The sequence below is a fragment of the Octodon degus genome, unplaced genomic scaffold, assembly GCF_000260255.1.
Source record: "Octodon degus isolate 3935 unplaced genomic scaffold, OctDeg1.0 scaffold00056, whole genome shotgun sequence".
Lineage (NCBI taxonomy): Eukaryota > Metazoa > Chordata > Mammalia > Rodentia > Octodontidae > Octodon > Octodon degus.
The window spans coordinates 8,556,322-8,577,659 of record NW_004524632.1 but is presented as its reverse complement, the minus strand read 5'-3'; the positions used below and the strand labels follow the sequence as shown (position 1 = coordinate 8,577,659).

Sequence of the window (21,338 nt, the reverse complement as noted above, 5' to 3'; positions counted from 1 at the left end):
AAAAGAAACCAAGAGTTTGGGGACCAGGGAGATGGCTCAGTAGAATAAGCACTTGCCTGGCAAGCACAAGGACCTGAGTTCAATCCCTGGTTCCACACACAAAAAAAACTGATAGTTTGGTCCTAAAATATATGAGAGTATGCAATTGTCAAACAGTTCTTTAAAATGAAGAACAAGCTGGGTGTGGTGGTGCACACTTGTAACTACAGCACTCAGAAGGCTGAGGCAGGAGGATCACTATGAGTTCAAGTTCAGCCTTTGAGGCCGGGAGGTGGTTCAGCAGAATAACCACTTCCCTGGCAAGCATGAGGGCCTGAGTGCAATCCCCAGTCCCACCAAAAAAAAAAAAGAAAGAAAAGTCCAGCCTTTGCTAACTACACAGGGAGTTCAAAGCCAGCATGAACTACACAGTAAGACCATGTCTTAAAAAAAATTGCCAAATGCTTTTGTTTGCAACCCTATTCACAGCTGGAATTTGCTTTAAAATACTGTAACAAAAGGGTGAGGAGAGAGTGGTTAATATTATTTTAATGAAATGAATTAGGGCTTGGAATGAAATGGGGCCTGAAATGGAATTTAGTAATTGTCCAGCATGCACAAGGCCCTTGATTTCAACCCCAGCATAGCCAAGTAAAGTAAATGTAGAAGTTCTTAAATAAAATAGATAGCAGCAGTACCTACTTGTTCAGCCAATACCAGCTCATCTTTTGTATGCCTTCTGTGCCGGCTCAGGCATGCTAGTACATGCCTGTGCCAGCTGCTGCTGCTGCTGCTGCTGTAACAACTCTGTGAGCTCAGGCCAGCCGAGGTCACTTAGTCTCCAAATAAGAAAGGCTGGGGATCTAGCTCAGCACTCACTGGATTCAGTCCCCAGGATCACTAACACAACAGGCGCAGCTTTTGGTCCTAGCATTTGACCTCATGCTAGCCAGAGCTTGTAAAATTTGTGGTGTTCTAGATTTGCAAAGTACACACAGATCCACAAGAGCTCACATACACAGTGTGCTCTTAACACTTTGCAGCGGGAGTCACTATGTTCCTCCTCCACAGCCAGCCTCTCTTTCTCTCTGTGAACAGCTGTCTGCCCCTTCTTCAGTGTAAAGGTCCCAGAGGGTAGAGCTGCTTGCGAAGGATGTGAAATGTCATGTTTCTAATATGCACGCGTTTACTGAGAAAGGTATGTGATATAGTAAAAATGTGTTCTTCTTTTGTTTATTCATTATTTTTCCTTTCTCCATTTTCAGTACATGTACTAGCCTTAGCAAGTTCTGTTCCAAACTCAGGCACCTAGACTTGGCTTCCTGTACATCGATAACAAACATGTCTCTCAAAGCTCTGAGGTAAATTTCTTGTTATAAGCATGTCCATTAGTACATACTTTTATAGACTGATACAGAGTTGGGATTGACATCAACCTTGTTTTATAGATATATACTGTAGTTTTGAATAGATCTCTAATTTTATCACTGTCCAATTTATAGTTAGAGGAAATATTCAAGTAAAATGATTTCCAGTAATTGGAGTTGCTGAACAGCACAGCAGTTTATTCATAAATCATCTTGTATTTTTTAGTCCTTACTAATGTAATTATTTAAGTACAGTGTGACAAATTTGCATTTTTTGGTTAATTTTATAATGTAATACAAGATATAAAACAAATTTAGGGCTGGGGAGATAGCTCAGCAGTCTTAAGTGCCTGCCTGGCAAGCAGAACGATCCAGGTTTGATCCCCAGTACCACATGCCAAGCTGGCTCCTTGCCAAGCCAGCTACCGAAACCAGGGATGGTGGTACATGCCTGTGATCCCAGCACTAGGGAAGGTGAGACAGGAGGATCACTGTGAGTCCAAGCTATCTAGCGAGACCCTGTACCAAATGAATAAAAAGATTTTTTAAAAAATTTTATCAGATTTATTTAATATAAGAATCCACTGGGGGCCGGGGAGATGGCTCAGTAGAATAAGTACTTGCCTGGCAAGCACAAGGTCCTGAGTTCAATCCCCAGTTCTGCCCCCCCAAAAAAAAAGAATATATTTATGGGGGCTGGTGAGATAGCTCAGTGGTCTAAAGCACCTCCTTAGAACAAGCTTAGCAAAGCACAGGGACCGCGGTTCAATCCCCAGCACCACATGCCAGCCAGCCCCACCCCCTGGTGGGCTGAGCTGGCCACACACACACACAAATAAAAAATAAATAAAATTTTTAATAAATAAAAATTAAAAGAATCCACTGGGGCCTAGGGAGATAGCTCAGTAGAATAAGAGCCTGCCTGACAAGCTCAGGGTCCTGAGTTCAATCCCAGGTACCACAAAAAAAAAAAAAAAAAAGAATCCACTGATTAAAATGATACCTGCTAGGGGGCCAGGGAGATGGCTCAGTAGAATAAGCACTTGCCTGTCAAGCGTAAGGGTCTGAGTTCAATCCCCGGTTCTTCCTAAAAAAAAGATATCTGCCCAAGTAACATTAAGGATAGGCAGTATATAAACAAATGTGCTGCCCAAGTGACGCAAGTAAGCTGGTAAGTGATTAAAGTCCTTTATAGTTACAAAAAATACTTTTCTTCTTTCCTTGAGCTCCCCTTGTAGCCCATCCTGGCCTCAGACTCACAAGGATCCTCCTGCCTCAGCCTCCCAACTGCTGGGATTATAGGCATGTACAACCACACCTAGCTAGAAGATAGATCTTAAAAGGGAGAGAAAATGCCCATTTTCTTTCTTTCTTTTTCTTTTTTTTTTTTTTTGGTACTGGGGTTCAAACTCAAGATCTCATGCTTGCCAGGCAGGCATTTATGCCACTGAGCTATCTCCGTGGCCCCCAGGAAACTTACTTTTTCAACCAGGTCTTTGATAAATTGATATGGTCCCCTCATTGGTTTTACTTACATGTGTTAAGAGTTACGCTGTTCAGGCCGGGCATGGTGGTACACACCTACAGTTCCAGTACCGATAGAGGCTGAAGCAGAATTGCTGTGAGGTCCAGGCGAACCTGGGCTTTAAAGTAAGTTCAAGGCCAGCCTGAATGCCATAATAAAACCTTGTCTCAAAAAGAAAATAAATAAGTAAATAACAAGTTAAGCTGTTTAAAAAGAAGCAAGAAATTTAAAATATTTAAAACTAAGCAGGGAGCGGTGCTATACACCTGTAATCCCAGCTCTGGGAGGCTGCACCAGGAGGATCACTGTGAGTGTGAGGCTACCTAAACTGTACAGTGAGACCCCATCTCAGAAAGCAAGGCAAGGATCAGGTGAGACAGCTCAGCAGCACGGCACCTGGTCAGGAGTTGTTTTCCTGGTGCCAAAAAGCAAAAGGTAGATTTACATAGAATGTATAAAAATAGGGTTCCTGTATTTATTTATTTCCATATTTATTTTAAATGTGGCTCCTTTTAAACCTCGTGAAGTGTCTGCCTGGTAAGAACAAGGTCCTGAATTCCATTTCCAGCACTAAAAAATAAAAGTTGGAAAATAAAAATAAACCTTCCTTGTGAATACTGCCCACATACAAGTCAAAGGACTTTGCCAAATAGGATAAATATAACAACTTTTATCATTTATAAATTATCTTCATATACATTATCTCATTTATCTAAGTAGCCAGAACAGACATTTCTTCAAAGCTGTCAAGTGCCCAGGAGTATTTGTACAACCATAAGACTATAGCTGGGCGTGGTAGCACGTGCCTGCGATCCCGGCACTCAGGAGGCAGAGGCATTGCTGAGAGTTGGGGCAGCCTGGGCTACAGAGTGAACTACGGCGAGACCCTGTCACAAAACCCAAAAACAAAACAACCATGAAAATATAAAAAGCTTGGCATTCATCAGTATTTCAGTTATGACACTAAATTGATAAAGGTAGAAGGGATCAAAGGTGAAGCTAGTATTGTACAGGCAGAGATTAGCTGGATGTCATCTTATATGTGTATGATCCTAGCACTCTGGGAGGCTGAGACTGGAGGACTGCAACTTTTAGTCCAGCCTGGACAGCTTAATAAGAACCTGTGTCAAAGCCAGGTGAACGGTTGCATTTCCATACACCAGGCACCTCTGCACTGCTGATGACCCGTGGAAGCTAAAGCTACCCAGCCATCTGCGGGTCCCCAGGGTAGCTGCTGCAGCAGGCGTGGCTCTGGGCTCTGCTGTTGGGTGTGCACTGGGTCCTGCTGTTCCTGGGTGCTTTCGGTAGAGGAGATCATGTTGAGTCCCCGCCAAGAGCCTCAGGGACCTGAGCTGGAGCCGAAGCAGCAGTCTCACTGCCCTTGTTTTTATGCAGTCAGACGTTTTTTGGAGTGTGTCCAGAAGCAGGGTGACATCAGGCTCTATGAAGTCGTCAATGGAGTGCTGAGACAGTGCAAAACTGCAGAGATTAAATGGGGTGTTTCGGAGGAAGAACTGGGAAATCAGCTCTGACTGTTAACTTTGCCATGAAAGTGGAATGAATGAGTGACGTATAAAACCTTAAGCCTCTCAAGCCAGGGAGATGGCTTAGTAGAATAAGCACTTGCCTGGCAAGTGCAAGGGTCTGAGTTCAATCCCCGGTTCCACAAAAAAATAAATAAATAAAAAATAAAGTTGTTTTAGGGACAAGGGAGATGGCTCAGTAAAATAAGCACTTCCCTGGTAAACGCAAGGGCCTGAGTTCAATCCCCAGTTCCACCAAAAAAAAAAACCTTAAATCTCATGAATAGCTTCATTGCTTCAGAATGGCAGTGGAAAAGGATATTGTATGTGGAAGCTCAGTGAGCTGGTGTAGAATTTTTAGGGTAGGTGTTTCATTTGCCTCCTTAAACTGATTGCTGTGATGTTACTGCCCTTGGGTTAGAATAAAGGGATTAAAATTAATTTAGAATAAAGGGATTTTCTTCCCTGGAGTTCAGGCCCTACATGTGATCAGGCACAAAACTCATTCTCTAGTCCCATAAGTAAACAAATTTAATTTTATAAGTGAAGGTTTTTAAATTCTCATGACTGCTTTTTTGACACCTAATAGAATTACTTGATGGGGAACCTGAGTTGAATCTTGAACTGTTTAATTGTTTTATAAAATGGAGTAAGTCCATTTCAGTTTGTGTCTTTATCTGAGAAACACGATTATGCCTTGTGTGTTCTGCTCAGGCTGGGTGTGAGCTGAGCCTGCGGGTGCCTTGGGAGGGGGAGATAACGACCTGTGTGTCTTGTGTGTTCTGTTCTAAGCGAGGGGTGTCCGCTGCTGGAGCAACTGAACATTTCCTGGTGTGACCAAGTAACGAAGGATGGCATCCAAGCTCTAGTGAGAGGCTGCGGGGGGCTCAAGGCCTTATTCTTAAAAGGCTGCACACAGGTAATGCTCCATATAGCACTTGTCACAGGTCAAAAAATGTGAGTTCTGCCGCCATTACTGGGATGTGCGTCTTGGGGGCAGTGTGCGTTGTGTGTACTACAGACCAAAGAGGTGCACTTCCCAAGAGTTCAGGCATTTTCCTTAAAATGAAGGAATGAGAATTAACATCTCAGGGCCTGGAAAGCACAAGGTCCTGAGTTCGACCCCTGGTACCACCAAAAAAAAAAAGAATAAAAAATTAGCCAAGCTGAGAATTAACGTCTAACCAAAAGCAGATTGGAGGCAGAGGCAAAGTGGGGAGATGAGCTCATACTGAGGAAACACAACAGTAAAAGAAGGGTTCATGCAGGATTTAGTCTGTACTGAAAAGAAAGTTTCTGCCCAAAGTTATGGTGGACTCCTGTGATTCTGGAACTTGGGAGGCTGAAGCAGGAGGATCACTGTGAGTTTGAGGCCCACCTGTACAGTGATATTCTGTGTCACACAAGCAAAACAAAAAATAATAGCCAAAAATAATAGCTTTTGGTTACTATTTGGATCGTGAGAAATACTGATAAGAATGCACAGTTATGATTCTGTTCTTAGTGGTGTAAATAAGGCAGGATCTTTCAGCAGCAAGTAAATTCTCTGAATTCTGGGGCGCAAGGGCCTGAATTCAATCCCTGGTTCAAAAAAAAAAAAATGCTCTGAATTCTGTTCCTGTCTCCTCCCAAAAGTTTCTTAAAAGGGCTGGCAAGATAGCTCAGCGGATTAAGTGCCTGCTTTGGCAAGTTCAGGACCAGGGTTTGATCCCTGGTCCAGCATCCCTAGCCAGCCCTGCCCCTGGGGTCACTGAGCTGGTGACCAGGTCCAGGTGTGGTGGTGCACGCCTGTAATCCAGGCACTGGGGAGGCTGAAAGTAGGAGGATCACTACGAGTCCGAGCTGAGCTGCGTCGTGAGACCCTGTACCAAATGCATAAAATACAAGAAGTAAAATCCATAAACTTGGCAATACTTATTTTATCTTTGACTATAATACGAACTTGATGTGATTTTGAGCTGATTCTTCGGCTGGGTGTGGTGGCACATGCCTGTAGTAATCCCATCACTCAGGAGGCTGGCACAGGAGGATCCCTGTGAGTTCAAGGCCTGCCCAAATTGCATAGTGAACTTGTCTCCAGAAGACAAAAAGAAAAAGTACCTAATCTTTAAAAGTACTGATAACCGTGCTATTGATATGAGTTATGTTGTTGCGTGTTCATAATTTATTATTTGTGGTTCTTTGTCCTTTAAGCCTTGGTTGGCTTGCCAGTAACCATTTTTTTTTTCTTTCAATCTTTGTAGCTAGAAGATGAAGCTCTCAAGTACATAGGTGCACATTGTCCTGAGCTGGTGACTCTGAACTTGCAGACTTGCTTAGTAAGCATCCTTGCCACAAGGCTTTTTTGTTAGTAATTTCTTGAGTGTTAAGATGTTACTGTACCTTTTATGACTGTAAGCTTTTCCACAGCAATCATAGGGACACAGAACACTCACACATGGCTCTTGTCTTCTTGAAAAGTAGAGAGTTGGTTTTTCTGTTTTTTTCTGGTTTTTGGTACCAGAAATTGAACTCAGGACCTTAGGCTTACCAGGCAGGTGCTGTGCCACTGAGCTGTATCCCCAGCCCTGGAGTTGTTTTCATGAGACAAGGTCTCGCTATGTAGTTCAGGCTGGCCTTGAACTCTCAATGTAGTCCAAGTGGGTTCTGAATTCATGGCGATCCTCCTGCCTCAGTCTCTCAAGTGCTGGGATTACAGGTGTGTGCCACTACACTGGCAGATGACTTTTACTTAGTTTATTCTTGTTTTGTTTTGAGACAGGATCTTCTGTATAATTCAGGCTGCCTTGAACTCACTGTGTAGCCCAGGTTGGTCTTGAATCTATGGTGATTCTCCTGCCTCAGCCTCCCAAGTGCTGTAGCAACAAACGGGTGCTACCATGGCTTTTGACTTTTACCTGCTTAAGAAGATCTGTCTGATTAGCCAGAGATGGTGCCACATACCTGTTACCTGAGCTGTTTGAGAAGTTGGGGGTTGGAGAATCCTAAGTTCATGACCTACCTGAGTAACTTGGTGAGATCCTGTCCCAAAAAATAAAAAGGGCCGGGAGGTGGCTCAGTAGTAAAAAGAAACATCCATGGTTCGACACTGGAAAGCCACCGTGCCCAGCACTTACATTTTTGTTTCTGTTTTTTGTTTTGTTTTGTTTTTCTTTTAGTCTCCACTTTCCGCTCTGATGATTATAGTTTTCTCCCTCGTACAAACTTTTGACTTAGCCTGCTCTTCTTTTTCTAGAAGCTTGAGGGTCACCGTTAAATTGTTTATTTATGCTTGTTCTGTTTTCCTGATATGAGTTTTGTCTGCTATAAACTACCCTCTTAGGACTGCTTTCATTGTGTCCCATAAGTTCCAGTATGTTCTATTGCATTATCATTTATTTGTAGAAATTGTCTTAATTTATTCTTTAATTTCATCTGTGACCCATTGATTGTTCAGTTCAGAATAATTTCCATGTGTTTATGCAGGTCTTGTGGTTTCTTTTGCCATTGATTTCGAATTTCATTGCACTGTTGTCTGATAATATCCGTGGGATAATTTCACTTCCTTTACATTTACTTAAGCATGTTCTGTGAGCTAGCGTGTGGTCTATTTTGGAGAACATTCCATGTGGAGCCAAGAAGAATGTGTATTCTGATATTGTGGGGTGGAATACTTTGTAGACAGCTACTAAGTCCATTTATTCAAAGTTTAGTTCAGTTCTAATATTTTATCATTAATTTTTTGTCCAGTTGATCTGTCTTTTTGTGATAGTGGGGGATCTCAATACTGCTTTGTCATGGAAGTATCTTATTTCTCCATCAGTCTCGAAGATAGTTTTGGAGGGGTACATCAATACAATTATGTTAGTGTTTATTTGGTTTTTCATGCCCGTTAATATTTGTTTTATATAGTTGGGTGCACTGGTATTCGTTGCATATTTATTTATGGTTGTTACCTCTTCCTCTTAGGTTGTTTCATTTATAAGGATGTAGTGACATTCTTTATCTCTGTTCATCAGTCTTTGCTTGAAATTGACTTTGTCTGCAAATAGAATATCTATCCCAGCTTTTTTCTGGGTTCCTGTTGCATGAAGTATTTTCCACCCTTTGACTTTCAGTTTATGAGTTTCTTTTTGAGTTAAATGTGTCTCGTATGCAGTGCGTTGTTGCATCTCGCACCCTCGTGCACTCTGCCAGTCAGTGTCTTTTCATCGGTGAGGTGAGACCACTAACGTGGGTGGTTATAACTGGTATATATTGTCATGTTATTTTCCTGTTGTTATCTCTTTCTAGACTATCCTCTAACTGTCTTTCCAAAGCATTTTGGAGGGTCATATATTTCTTCACATGTTCTTTGTCATGGAAGTATCTTATTTCTCCATCAGCCTCAAAGATAGTTTTGGAGGGGTACATCAATCTGGGTTGAAGATTGTTTTCCTTTAGAACTTGAAATACTTGACTCCAAGCTCTCCTTGACTTGAAATTTTGTGCTGAGAAATCAGCTGTGATTCTGACGGACTTTTCTTTATGGGTTATTTGAGTATTTTCTCTAACAGCTTTGAGGGGTGTGTGTGTGTGTGTGTGTGTAACCGAGGATTGAACTCAGGCTCTTGTGCTTGCCAGGGAAGCACTTATTCCACCATCTCCCCGGCCCCTAAGGTTTTATTCCTATTTTGAATTTTTGGAATCTGGACTATAATATGCCTGGCTAGATTTTTTTGGTTTTGGTTTTGGTTTTTTTTGGTGGAACTGGGGATTGAACTCAGGCACTTGAGCTTGCCAGGCAAGAGCTTATTCTACTGAGCCATCAACCGGGCCTCTGTTTTTGTTGTTGTTGCTGTTTTGGGGTTTTTTAAATATTGTTTATGGGGGCCGGGGAAATGGCTCAGTAGAATAAGCGCTTGACTGGCAATCGCAAGGATCTGAGTTCAATCCCCAGTTCCGCAAAAAAAAAAAAAAAAAAAAAACCACGATGTATGTGGTTAAATATTGTTTATGCTATCTCCTGCTTTTTACTGTTTTTTCTTTTTTCTTTTTTTTTTTTTTTCTTTTTTTTTCCTGAAACTGGGAATTGAACTCAGACCCTTGCACTTGCCAGGGAAGCACTTATTCTACTGAGCCATCTCCGTAGCTATCTCCTGCTTTTTAATTGATTCAAACAAACTTTTAAGTTATTCTTTCCCTTATCTAGCAGCTCCTGGATTGATTTCTCATGGTCTTTGCTATTTTTAAGAATTCTTTCTGGGGCCTGCCCCTTAGCTCAATTCTTTAAGTGGCTGCTTCAAAAAAGCAGTCAGGCTCAGGTTTCTGTGGTTCGATCCCCACAACTCAAGCCAGCCAAACCTGCCCTGAAGGCATTCGGAGCAAAAAAAAAAAAAAAAAATCTTTCTGCTCCGCATGTGCTGGGAGGCTGAGGCAAGAGATCTGTTTTGTTAGCCTGGGCTATAGAGTGAGCTCCAGGCCAGCCTGAACTGCATAGTGAGACCCTGTCTCATAAAGACAAAAAGGAAAAAGAAGTTTATTTTCATGATCACTAACTGCAAGCCTGTCTTCTATATCTGAGACCCTGTCTTCACATTGGCTTGATCTGCTGTAAATACTTTCAACTGAATTTGTATTCTCCTGTATATCTTCTTGAAACTGCCATATGGATTTCATTTCTTTACTATGTTGAGCCTTCATGGCTTCCATAATTTTCTTAAGCTCCTTTGTGTTTTGGTCTGTATCTGCTCTAGCATGGTATTCATTTTGGATACCATCTCTGCAGTTATCTGAGAAATCATTTCTGATTTAATTTTTTTCTAGTGCCTCATTCAATTGCTTTGTTGTTACCACATCAGAGAGGCCAGGTATGCCTGGCAAGCTCAGGGTCCTGAGTTCAATCCCTGGTACCACAAAAAAAAAAAAAAAAAAAAAAAAAGAGGCCAACTAGGTAGTCTTTCATTTGTCCCACTTCATTGCCCCTGGGTTTGCCTTTGGTGAACTGGATGTCTGGGGTTTTATCTTGCTCTTTTTTTTTAATCTTGTCTTCTCATTTTCTTTTCTTTTTTTACTTTAATTCCTAGGGTGATGCTTGTAAGTTACCTGTTGCAGGTTGCTTTATTGCTACTATTTGGAAACCTTAGGAAATTACTACTCCGAGATACCTTCCTGGTGTAGCTGGCTTTAGGGTTTTGAGTCTGTTGCAAGTTCCTACATCTTCAATTTGTTTGGGATGAGAAGTTGCTGCCTGTTAGGCCCAGCCCCTGGTTCTCTGGCTGTGTGCCACAGTATTTTCTATGACCCTTAGTCAATCTCAGTCTTAGAATACCGAAAAGAACAACTGTTTAGAACAATTACTTCACATTTGGCTATAGTGGCAACATTAACAATGACAATAGCATTGAACACAGCCTAGAAAATGTCAAACTGAACTGAACATTAATTTGCCACCCTTAACAGTATGTGCTAGTTTTGTGGTTATGTGACAAAATCCGAAACAAACCAAAAAATTATATGCAGTATACAAGTCCTTTATATGTCAATTTTGCCCTTATGGGTTAAAATTTTAAATGAGTTAGGGAAAAACTGGAGAAGTGGAAGAAGAAGAGATTAAAAGTAAGGCTGGGGTCCAAAGGGGGATCACATTAAATTTGGGAAACCGGTACAGGAGATTGGAAGGTAAGAGAGAAAGAGATAAAAAGAACACAAACCACAAAGAAGCTAGAAAACAAGTTCACACTCATAAAAACAAGATCAGGGCCAGCCAGATAGCTCAGTGGATTAAACTGCCTGCTTCAGCAGAGTGCAGCAGCCTGGGTTCAATCCCCTGTGTGCATGCCAGCCCCACCCCCCAGTGGTGCACTGAGAGGCAATTGAGACTGGGCGTGGTGACCCACATCTATAATCTCAGCCCTTGGGAGGCTGAAAACAGGAGGATCACTGTAAGTCTGATCTGTGTAGTGAGACCCTGTACCAAATACATAAAAAAATAATAGTAAGGGGCCGGGGAGATGGCTCAGTGGAATAAGCGCTTCCCTGGTAAGTGCAAGGGCCTGAGTTCAATCCCCGGTTCTGCAAAAAATAAATAAAATAATAATAATAATAATAATAATATAATATCAAACAATAAAGGAGCGGAGAAGAAACATAGCAGCAAAAAAAGAAAAAGAGCAAGAAAAAAAGCCCACTTCTAGATTGGTCTCTGCTATCTGCGTTAAACTGTCTTGTGGAGACAGTCCAGATCCCTGCCTATCTATCTCAGCAAGCCAACAGTGGCTTTTTGGAGGGGTAGTGGATGATCTTAGCAAGTCTACACCTGCTGGTCTGAGACCAGACTGACTCAGCCTGCAGCCAAAAGCGCATCTTGCGCAGGCCTCTCTAGGCTGGGAGCCCCTAGATGGAGCCAGCAGCCACTCTGAGTTCTGAGCTAGCCGGCATCTCTTCAGGATAGTTCCCAGCCACTCACTCTCGTGCACATGGAGCAACCGATTCCTCAGCACTCACAGCCAGCTAGTGCATCCTTTGCGTCCTCTGCGCCCCTCCACTTCTGCTCTCTCCATGGAAGCCCGTGGGGTCACCAGCAGTCACCTTGTGTCCACAGGTTTGAACTGCTCCTCTGTGCACTGAGTCCAGTCTTAGAGAGAAGGTACCCCCAGCTTCCTCCTCCTCCTTCGCCAAAGTTGCTGTCTTCGCTGTCTCCATTGGGCCTTCCTGGGTCCAGGGGACCCACCTCCCTCCTTGTCCTTCCGCACTGCTGTATTCAGGTCTGGACAGCGAATCTCAGGCTCTTTCTCTGCTGCTCGCCACTGCGCCATCTTGGTACTCAGTCAGTGATAGCATCAGAGGAGGTTTTTGGATTTTTTTTGTGGAACCAGGGATTAAACTCAGACCCTTGTGCTTGCCAGGCAAGTGCTTACGCTACAGAGCCATCTCCCCATCCCTTTCAAAGGCGCTTTTAAGCCTTCACAAAACTGGTAAATCTGAGCTGGGCATGGTGATGGAAGGGTGAGACTGGAAGATTGTTTGAAGTTGGAGACCACCCTGGGCTACAAAGTGAGCTTAAGAGGAGCCTGAACTACATAGACCCTGTCTCAAAAAGACCAAAAAAAAAAAAAAATTTTGTGAATAGAACAGGATACTTTGTGCTGATGTTAAAACTGGGTTTGGTGGCACATGCCTTTAATCCTGGTACTTGGGAGGATGAGATAACGAGATAGCTGTGAGTTTCAACCCAGGCTGGAATATATATAGCAAGACCCTGTCTCAAAGACCAAAAAAAAATCCCCCAAGTCTTTATGTAATGTTGTACTATATATTTTTGCATTCTTTTTTATTTTGTTTTATTTAAAAGAAATTTAAGAGCCAGACGTGGTAGCACACACTGGTCACCCCAGCACTGAGGAGGCCGTGGCAAGTAGATCATTGGGAGTTCAAGACCAGCCTGAGCTGCATAGTGAGGCCCTGTCTCAAAAAGACAATAAAATGAAATAAATTTAACCTGTCTTACCAGCACTTGAGAGGCTCAAGCAGAAGGATCACTGCAAGTTCCAGTCTGAACTATGTAGCAAGATCCTATCTCGTTCAATCCCTGGATCTTCAAAAAAAAAAAAAAATCCTGTCCATGGGGGGCCACGGAGATGGCTTAGTAGAATAAGTGCTTCTCTGGCAAGTGCAAGGCCCTGAGTTCAATCCCCAGTTCTGGGGGGAAAAAAAAAAATCCTGTCTCATAAACCTCAAGTAAGTTTAAAATGGTTTTTGTTTTTTTTGTTTTTTGTTTTTTGTTTTTTGTTTTTCTTGTACAGAAATCAGACTCTAGGACTGAGGAGTTAGCTCAGCAGCCTAAGTGTCTGCCACGGCAAGGGCAAAGACCTAAGTTCAATCCCCGATACTGCATGCCATGCCTGCTCCAGAACCCCAGGCGAGCTATGCTAGCCACTAAAATTGGGCATGGTGGTGCACACCTATAATCCCAGCACTGGGGAGGCTGAGGCAGGAACATCACTACAAGTCCAAACTGCATAGCACGACACTGTATTTAATAAATAAAAATATTTTTTTTAAATCAAACTCTAGACCTTGTGCTTGCCAGGCAGTTGCTGGGCTGCTGAGCTGTATCTTATCCGTGACCCAGCCCATTGGTTTGGTTGTTCGTTTCTGAGGCAGGTTCTTACTGTGTAGCTCAGGCTGTCCTTAAGCTCTTCGTGATCCTCCTGCCCGTAGCCTCCTAAGTACTGGGCTGACAGGCATGTACCACCACACCCCGCTAAAATTTATTTATATTTATTTGGGATTTTTTTTTTTTAGAAGCTTTCTTTTTCTTTTTATTTATTTATTTATTTATTTGTGTGTGTATGTGTGTGTGTGTGTGTGTGTGTGGCCAGCTCAGCCCACCAGGGGGCGGGGCGGGCTGGCCTGTGGTGCTGGGGGATTGAACTGTGGTCCCTGTGCTTTGCTAAGCTTGTTCTAAGTAGGTACTTTAGACCACTGAGCCATCTCACCAGCCCTGTTTGGGTTTTTTTGAGACAGGGTGTCACAATGCAGTTCAGGCTTCTCTTCAGCTCACTTTTTTTTTTTTTTTTTTTTTTTTAAGTATTTCTTTCTTTCTTTCTTTTTTTTTTTTTAAGATCATTATCTGTCTATTTATTTTTATTTTGTGTGTGTGTGTGGCCAGCTCAGCCCACCAGGGGGTGGGGCTGGCTGGCATGTGGTGCTGGGGATTGAACCGCCGTCCCTGTGCTTTGCTTAGCTTAGCTTGTTCTAAGTAGGTGCTTTAGACTACTGAGCCATCTCACCAGCCCCTTCAGCTCACTTTTGTAGTCCAGGCCGGTCTCGAACTTGCAATGATCCTGCTGTCTCAATCTCCTGAGTGCTGGAATTACAGGCATGCACCACTACACCCAGCTAAAGTAATTTTTTTTTTTTTTTTTTTTTTCCTGTCTTTGAAACAGGGTCCTTACTGTGCTGTTCAGGTTGGCCTTGAATACACTTTGTAGCCCAAGCTGGCCTCGAACTCACAGTGATCCTCCTGCCTCTACCTCTAGAGTGCTGGGATTACAGACATGCGCCACCATGCCCGGCCAATAATTTTTAAACAGTGCAAAATTCTATATCTAGGTAACCACAACTATTTTATCTCCTTAAGTTTTGATAACATGTTATTCATGTTAATGTCATTCTGTTAGGTCATAAGAGAAATTGAATGTGGTAAGATGGCAAATATTATCCAGGTTTTTTTTTTAATTTCACTAACAAGCTTATATTCAAACTTGTAAATATATTTTACTACTCAAATACTGCTATTGCCTGTTTTCCAGGTTTTTTTTTTTTTCAAAGTTTTATTGACAAACAGATAGCAATGAGACAGTTTCAAATCAAATCGGAAGGACAGTTTCAACAATTAATACACTGCATATATTCTTCTTAGTGGTTAATTGCTGTACAAGATGCGGACTTGTGATCCTATTTACAAACACCATTAGAACAAATCATTCTATTCATTAAGAGAATGCAACTATATATCTATCCCAACCTCTTTGAATACACAGATACAAAATGGACATTCATCGTTATACCCCATTTTTTCTAAGTTCCGTTATTGAATATTATAGGTGTGTAAACTCAGCAAAATATTCTAAAAGAGTCCAGTAGCCTATAATAGCATTGGGTCTTATATTTAACTGGCAATGTCAGAAATTATTGACCTGAGTCCCCCACAGCTCAACTTAACAGCATGGCTTTATTTCTTATATTTCGACTTCATACTATTCTACTGGATGGTTAAGACCAAGGTAAAGCAGGACCTATGCAACAAGAGTTGTAGCTTTTTGGTCCGAGAAGGTCAGTGAAATGCCCTCAGGATTTGTCCTGAGATCCTGTACCTCAGATTGTAGAACCTTCATCAGTGCAGCCATGTGGATGAGTCACGGCCATTGCTTGGCCAATGTGCTCTCTGTGAAAGCCTGAGAGTGTCTTCTCCCCATGTGACTCTCCTTAGGCACACTCTACGTCATCGATCACTTTCCTCTTTGGCCCCATAATCTTCTTGATCAGAAAATTTGGGACACTATCAAGGTACATGACGTTACAGTACAAGTTCTCATATGTCCTGAGTCTTAATTGACCTTAGAAGGTTAGGGCCAAAATGTTGGCTTTCCTTGTATCCTTCCTTTTTCTCTAATTTGGTCTGCAAACTTAGGTTGTTAACCATCCAGAAGAAAAGCTTATTGTTATTATCAAACGATTTGGGCTATCAATCTTAACCTCACTATCTCACTGCATTTCAAACATCTTAGGCATAATAAGAAACAGGTATTTTTCATCAAGTATTGATATGTTGAACTTTTTAAGTCCCTACATAATATGATAAAAAACATTTAAAAATTAGATTATATTTTAAAAAATAGGATAAAGAATTCTATGCTTCTCATGTTTGCACATAAGTCCAAAAATCTTGTTTTCCAGGTTTTAATACCAGTTAAGTTGAATCCACACCCAGACATGTCCTGTGTTATTCCCAGTCTCATAAGGTTAAAAGAATTTTCATTCTCCATTAAAAAAAAAAAATTCATTCTAGGCCGGGCGTGGCGCATGCCTGTAATCCCATCACTCAGGAGCCTGAGGCTGGAGGATACTTGGAAATTTGAGACCACCCTGGGCTATAAAGTGAACTCAGGGCCAGCCTGAACTGCATAAGACAGAAAAAAATAAATACATTCTAGCATCCTTTAACCAGAATGGAGCACAGATTCCTTACAGACATTAAAAAGAAGGAAAAAGTGTGTTCCATTTCTTTCAGCTGATAAGTCAGCCATCTGATTGTTACTAAATTTGCCTGGATTTCTTTTTTGTGCTTTTTCACAGAAGTTTTTTTCCCCCTTTTTATTCTGCTGAGTTACTGATATCTGTTTGTTGTTTTTAGCAAATCACCGACGAGGGTCTTATTACCATCTGCAGAGGCTGCCATAAGTTGCAGTCCCTCTGTGCCTCCGGCTGCTCCAACATCACAGATGCCATCCTGAACGCGCTGGGTCAGAACTGCCCTCGGCTTCGGTAAACGTGTCTTATATAATTAAAAACCATCAAGGAAGATGAACAAAAGCCTCCTGTGCCCAGCTTACTTCTTGGAACTTTAACATTATTTATCCTTTCGTGATTTCCATCTCAGAGACCTTTTTAGAGATCAGCTGTGAAGTCAGCTATGTGTGTAGCAGTGATGCTTGGTAGGTGGCGACATTTAGAAACAGCTCTGCAAACGGATCTCTTCTGCGGCTGTGGGCTTTTACAACAGCCCTGTTGCTCTGTGGCTCTTGCTCTCTGTTTGAATATGAGACTGGTTGAATATATTCTACAAATTCTGTTAGTGTGTATATAGTATCAGATCCTTACTGATTAAGTTTTTTGGGTTTTGTTTTTTTTTTTTTTGCTTGTTTGTTTGTTTTTGGTGCCAGGGATTGAACTCGGGATCATGCCCTTGCCAGACAGGCACTTATGCTACTGTGCTATCTCCCTGGCCCCTGATTTAAGTTTTTAATGAGTAGAAATTATCCTTGTGTACTTTCTTTTGTTGTAGTGGTGGGGTTTTCTTGTTGTTTTGTTGATGTTTAGATTTTTTTTTTTTTTTTTCAGAACTAGAGATGGAGCCCAGGTCCTTACACATGTTGGCCAAGCATTCCACCACTGACCTGCAACCCCAGCTTTTTTTTTTTTTTTTTTTAATGTACTTGGTTGTTGCAGGGTATCACCACGCATCTTGGACACGTGGTGATCCTCCTGCTTTCAGCCTCCCAGCACTGGGATTACAGGCATGTGCCACCACACCTGGACTCTCTCCAGGCTCAGCCTGCTCTGGAGGTGGGGCTGGCCCAGCATGTGGTGCCAGGGATTGAACCTCATTGCCTGTGCTTGCCTCAGCAGGCGCTTTAGTCTGCTGAGCTAGTTTGCCAGCCCCCAGCCTGAACAATTTAACAAGGCTTTATCTCAAAATTTAAAACTAAGTAACTGCCAGGGCTCTTCCCTTTAGCTGCCATTGCAGGATTGAGCGCAGCCAAAATGAAGTTTAATCCTGTGACTTCAGAAAGAAGCAAAAACTGTAAACAGCATTTCCGTGAGCCTTCCCACATTCGCAGGAAAATTATGTCTTCTCTTTCCAAAGAGCTGAGATAGAAATACAGTGTTTGCTCTACGCCCATCTGAAAGGATGAAGAAGTTCAGTTGTGCAAGGACACTGTAAAGGCCAGCAGCTTGGCAAAGTAGTCCAGGTTTACAGGCAAAAGTATGCCATCTTCACTGAACAGGACAGCGGGAAAAGGCAAATGGCACAGCTGTCCACATGGGCATTCACCCCAGTAAGTGGTTATCACCAGCTAAAACGAGACAAAGACCACAAAAAGATCCTGGAACGGAAAGCCTAGTCTTGCCAAGTAGGAACGGAAAAGGGCAAATACAGGGAAGAAATAATTGAGGAAATGCAGGAATAAAGTCCTCCATTAGGCTCGGGAGATGGCTCAGTAGAACAAGCATTTGCCTGGCAAGTACAAGGGCCTGAGTTCAATCCCCAGTTTTGTCAAAAAAACAAACACACACAAGAATAAAGTTCTTCTGTGTGCAACTTTTAATTAAAAACTGCTGAAGTGAAATAGATAAATAAATGCCTGCCAGGAATGCAGCTCAGTGGCACAAGGGCCTGCCTGGCAAGCACAAGGTCCTGAATTTGATTTGCCATACCAAAAAAAAAAAAAAGCAAAAAGGTATAAATAAATAAGGGCTGGACGGGGGCCAGGGAGATGGCTCAGTAGAATAAGGGTCTGAGTTCAATCCCTGGTTCCGCAAAAAAAAAAAAAACAGGGCTGGAGATGTAGCTAAATGTGGAGCACTCACCTTGCATGCGAGAGTGCCACAAATAAACACACATTGGGCGTGGCCTTAGGCTTTCTAAGTGTTAATTCATTTAACCCTCCTCATATGAGCATTGTCGTAGTTTCCGTATTATTGATGGGAAAAATCAAGACACAGAAATGTGAACTGACTACTCAAACTCTCAAGAGTCAGGAAGGCAGGAGCAAGAGCTCAAAGCCACGTTTTCTGGCTCCAGAGCTCCTGAAACCACTTTTCTTACATATAATAATCATTACAAAGTAAGAAAAAATTTTAAAAGCTGTTTTAATAATTTACTTGGTAATAAACCCAACCATAATTGTTGAAAGAACATTTGTCAGCAATATCAAAATTCCCAAGTAGAGCATATACTAGCTGGTCAGAGTTAGTGACACGAGAACCCTGTGGTGGAGTACTTACTACGCAAGAGCCAGAGAGGTAACCAGACCTCACTCTAAAGATACTGCACGTTTATTTTTCTACTGTAAAGGAAGGGGTCTTCAACTCCATCTTCTTCTCTGGTTATATTAGTAGGACAGAAAGGCTCTCAAATGTGACAATCCAAAGTTATGCTTTAGCTGGGTCTGGTGGCATATACCTATAATCCCAGCTCTTCATGATGTTCAGGGCAGTAGGATCATAAGTTTAAAGCCATCCTAGACAGCTCAGCAAGATCTTGTCTCAAAATACAATTTTCTTTTTTCTTTTTTTGGTGGTACCAAGGATTAAACTCAGGACCTTGCGCTTGCCAGGCAAGTACTTATTCTACTAAGCTATCCTCCTGGCCCTCAGAATATAATTTTAGGGACTGGGGAGATAGCTCAGTGACATAATCACCTGCCTGGCAGGTGCAAGGTCATGAGTTCAATTCCTGGTACAAAAAAAAAATTAATTTTCATACTTTATTAGTATGAATTTGTATGACCAAAATACAGTTTTATAAGGGAGTGAGGATGGGCCTCAGTGGTGGTGAACTCACCTCGTGTGCACAATCCCTGGATGCCATCCTTGGCACTGCAAAAGAGGAAAAGACCTGTTTTACTCAGCTCATCCTCTCCCACTGGCTGTTGCATTTATTCGTTTCTGATTGATTTCCAGCTCCTTTCTTATACTGTGGCTTGGGGGGAAGGTTAGTTTGGTTGGTGTTTATTTTGCGACAGTCTTGCTGTGTAGCCCATGCGTAGCAGTCCTTCCTACCTCAGCCTCCTGAGTGTCGCCATCGTAAGTGCTTGCCGCCACGCCTGCGTCTGGCTAGGTTTGTAACTTTGATACAGTAGGCAGCTTGTAAGCAAATAGCATCGGTTCTGTGGTGCCATCTTACACGTACAGATGTCGTCAGACTCCACAGACAGCAAGCGCTGGGGGTTTTGGTACGGGGGACGGAAACGGGACCTCATGCCGGTGAGCTGTCTCCCCAGTGAGGCACTTGAGACAGCAGCGTCTCACCAGGTCACTAACTTACCAAGCTGGGCTGGAAGTTGTGGTTTTTCTGCCTCGCCCACCCAGGGTGCTGGGAGCACAGGTGAACACTACCGCGCCTGGTTGAATGGAACTTTTTTTTTCTTCTGTATTTAGTACGGGGTCTGCACTATGTAGATCGGACTCATAGTGATTGTCCCGTTTTCAGCCTCCCGAGTGCTGGGTTTACAGGCGCATGCCAGCTCGCCCAGTCTCAAATGCTGTCTCAGCATGCCCTGGGGGCGGGGCTGGCACACTCACCACACACACCAGGGATCAAATCCTGGCTGCTGTGCTCTGCCTAAGCAGGCGCTGTAGTCTGCTGAGCTACCTGGCCGGCCCTGAATGGAGCTACTTTTGATTCCCTGGTCCCCTGTTTGGTATTTAGGTTGTTGGGAGCAGTTATTAGAAATTAACCCCAGAGCCTCTACAATGTCCCATCGTGTTTTAAGATAATCTTATAGTCACTAAATTCCTCAGATTGGATTCTAATTTGTGATCCTTGTGTCTCAGCCTCCCAGAGTGCTGAGATGACAGTGTGTGCTGTCACACCAGCTAGGTTCATTTTAGCTCTGGTTCCCTCTGCTGGGCATCCTTGGAGCTTGTAGGTGGAGGCAGGAAGCATATAGATGTGGAATTTTATATTTGAGACAAACCTGAAAAGAAATAATCCCCTCTGTCTTTTTAAGAAGTGAGGGCCAGGGAGATGGCTGAGTAGAATAAGCGCTTGAGGGTCTGAGTGAGTTCAATCCCCTGTTCCACCAAAAAAAAAAAAAAAAGTGATTTAAATCTGACTGAACCTGTCTGTAAAACAAAAAGGAAGTAAATTACTCCCACAGCAGATTAACTGAAATACAGTATTTATCTTCATTTCCTTTGTTTTCTAGGAGCAGGCTGCCCCCTGGGGCACACAGTATGCCAGCAAGAAGGCTTTTTAAGGCATTTGGCATTAACTACAAACTTCATTAGATTCCTCTGGGCTTGAGTGCACCACCCTGAACTGAGGAATTTTCAGGACCACTGGTACTGATTCCGTGAAAACGCAGCAGGCTCTATACAGACTTGCTTAACTCTGAATGTCACTCTTCTTTATGAAGCCCTGGGACAATAGATTATTTTCTTTAAAAAAAAAACAGGTTTCAGGGAGCAAACCTTGACTTTGCTTTGTTTTTTTTTAACAGAATATTAGAAGTTGCAAGATGTTCTCAACTAACAGATGTGGGTTTTACCACTTTGGCCAGGGTAAGTGTCTTCTCCAGGCTCCACAGGCTTCGTGCTGGGGGTTGCTTCAGAGGAATGAGCAGCAAGTAGATGGTGGCACGGCCGCCGGGGCCGGGCGGGAGCACTCCTGACGGCCAAGGCAGGCCTGCTGGTGCCAGGCGTGGGGTACGTGCTGCAAGCCCAGACTCTGGGGGCAGAAGCAGGAGGGTTGCAAGTTCAGGTGTAGCCTGGGTGATTTAGAAAGAGCCTATCTTGGGCCGGAAAGATAGCTCAGTAGAATAAGCACTCGCCTGGCTAGCGCAAGGGCCTGAGTTCAATCCCCAGTTCGGGGGGGAGGGGGGGCTATCTCAAGGGTTTTTTTGGTTGTTTTGTTGTTGTTGTTGTTTTTAATTTTATTTTATTTATGTGTGTGTGTGTGTGTGTGTGTGTGTG

The 21,338-nt window shown here is 42.8% G+C and overlaps 1 protein-coding gene across 5 annotated transcripts in view; it reads left to right on the top strand.

The window, feature by feature from the left end:
- The window catches only part of Fbxl20 (F-box and leucine rich repeat protein 20), a 114,641-nt gene that overhangs the window by 84,398 nt on the left and 8,905 nt on the right, over positions 1-21,338 (top strand). For all 5 annotated transcript variants that reach the window (XM_023718082.1, XM_004633699.2, XM_023718084.1 and 2 more), the window contains 5 exons: positions 1,245-1,340; positions 5,187-5,313; positions 6,638-6,712; positions 16,273-16,403; positions 20,867-20,927. In XM_023718082.1, the coding sequence (XP_023573850.1) occupies positions 1,245-1,340; positions 5,187-5,313; positions 6,638-6,712; positions 16,273-16,403; positions 20,867-20,927 (490 nt within the window). The remainder of the gene's footprint in view (positions 1-1,244; positions 1,341-5,186; positions 5,314-6,637; positions 6,713-16,272; positions 16,404-20,866; positions 20,928-21,338) is intronic.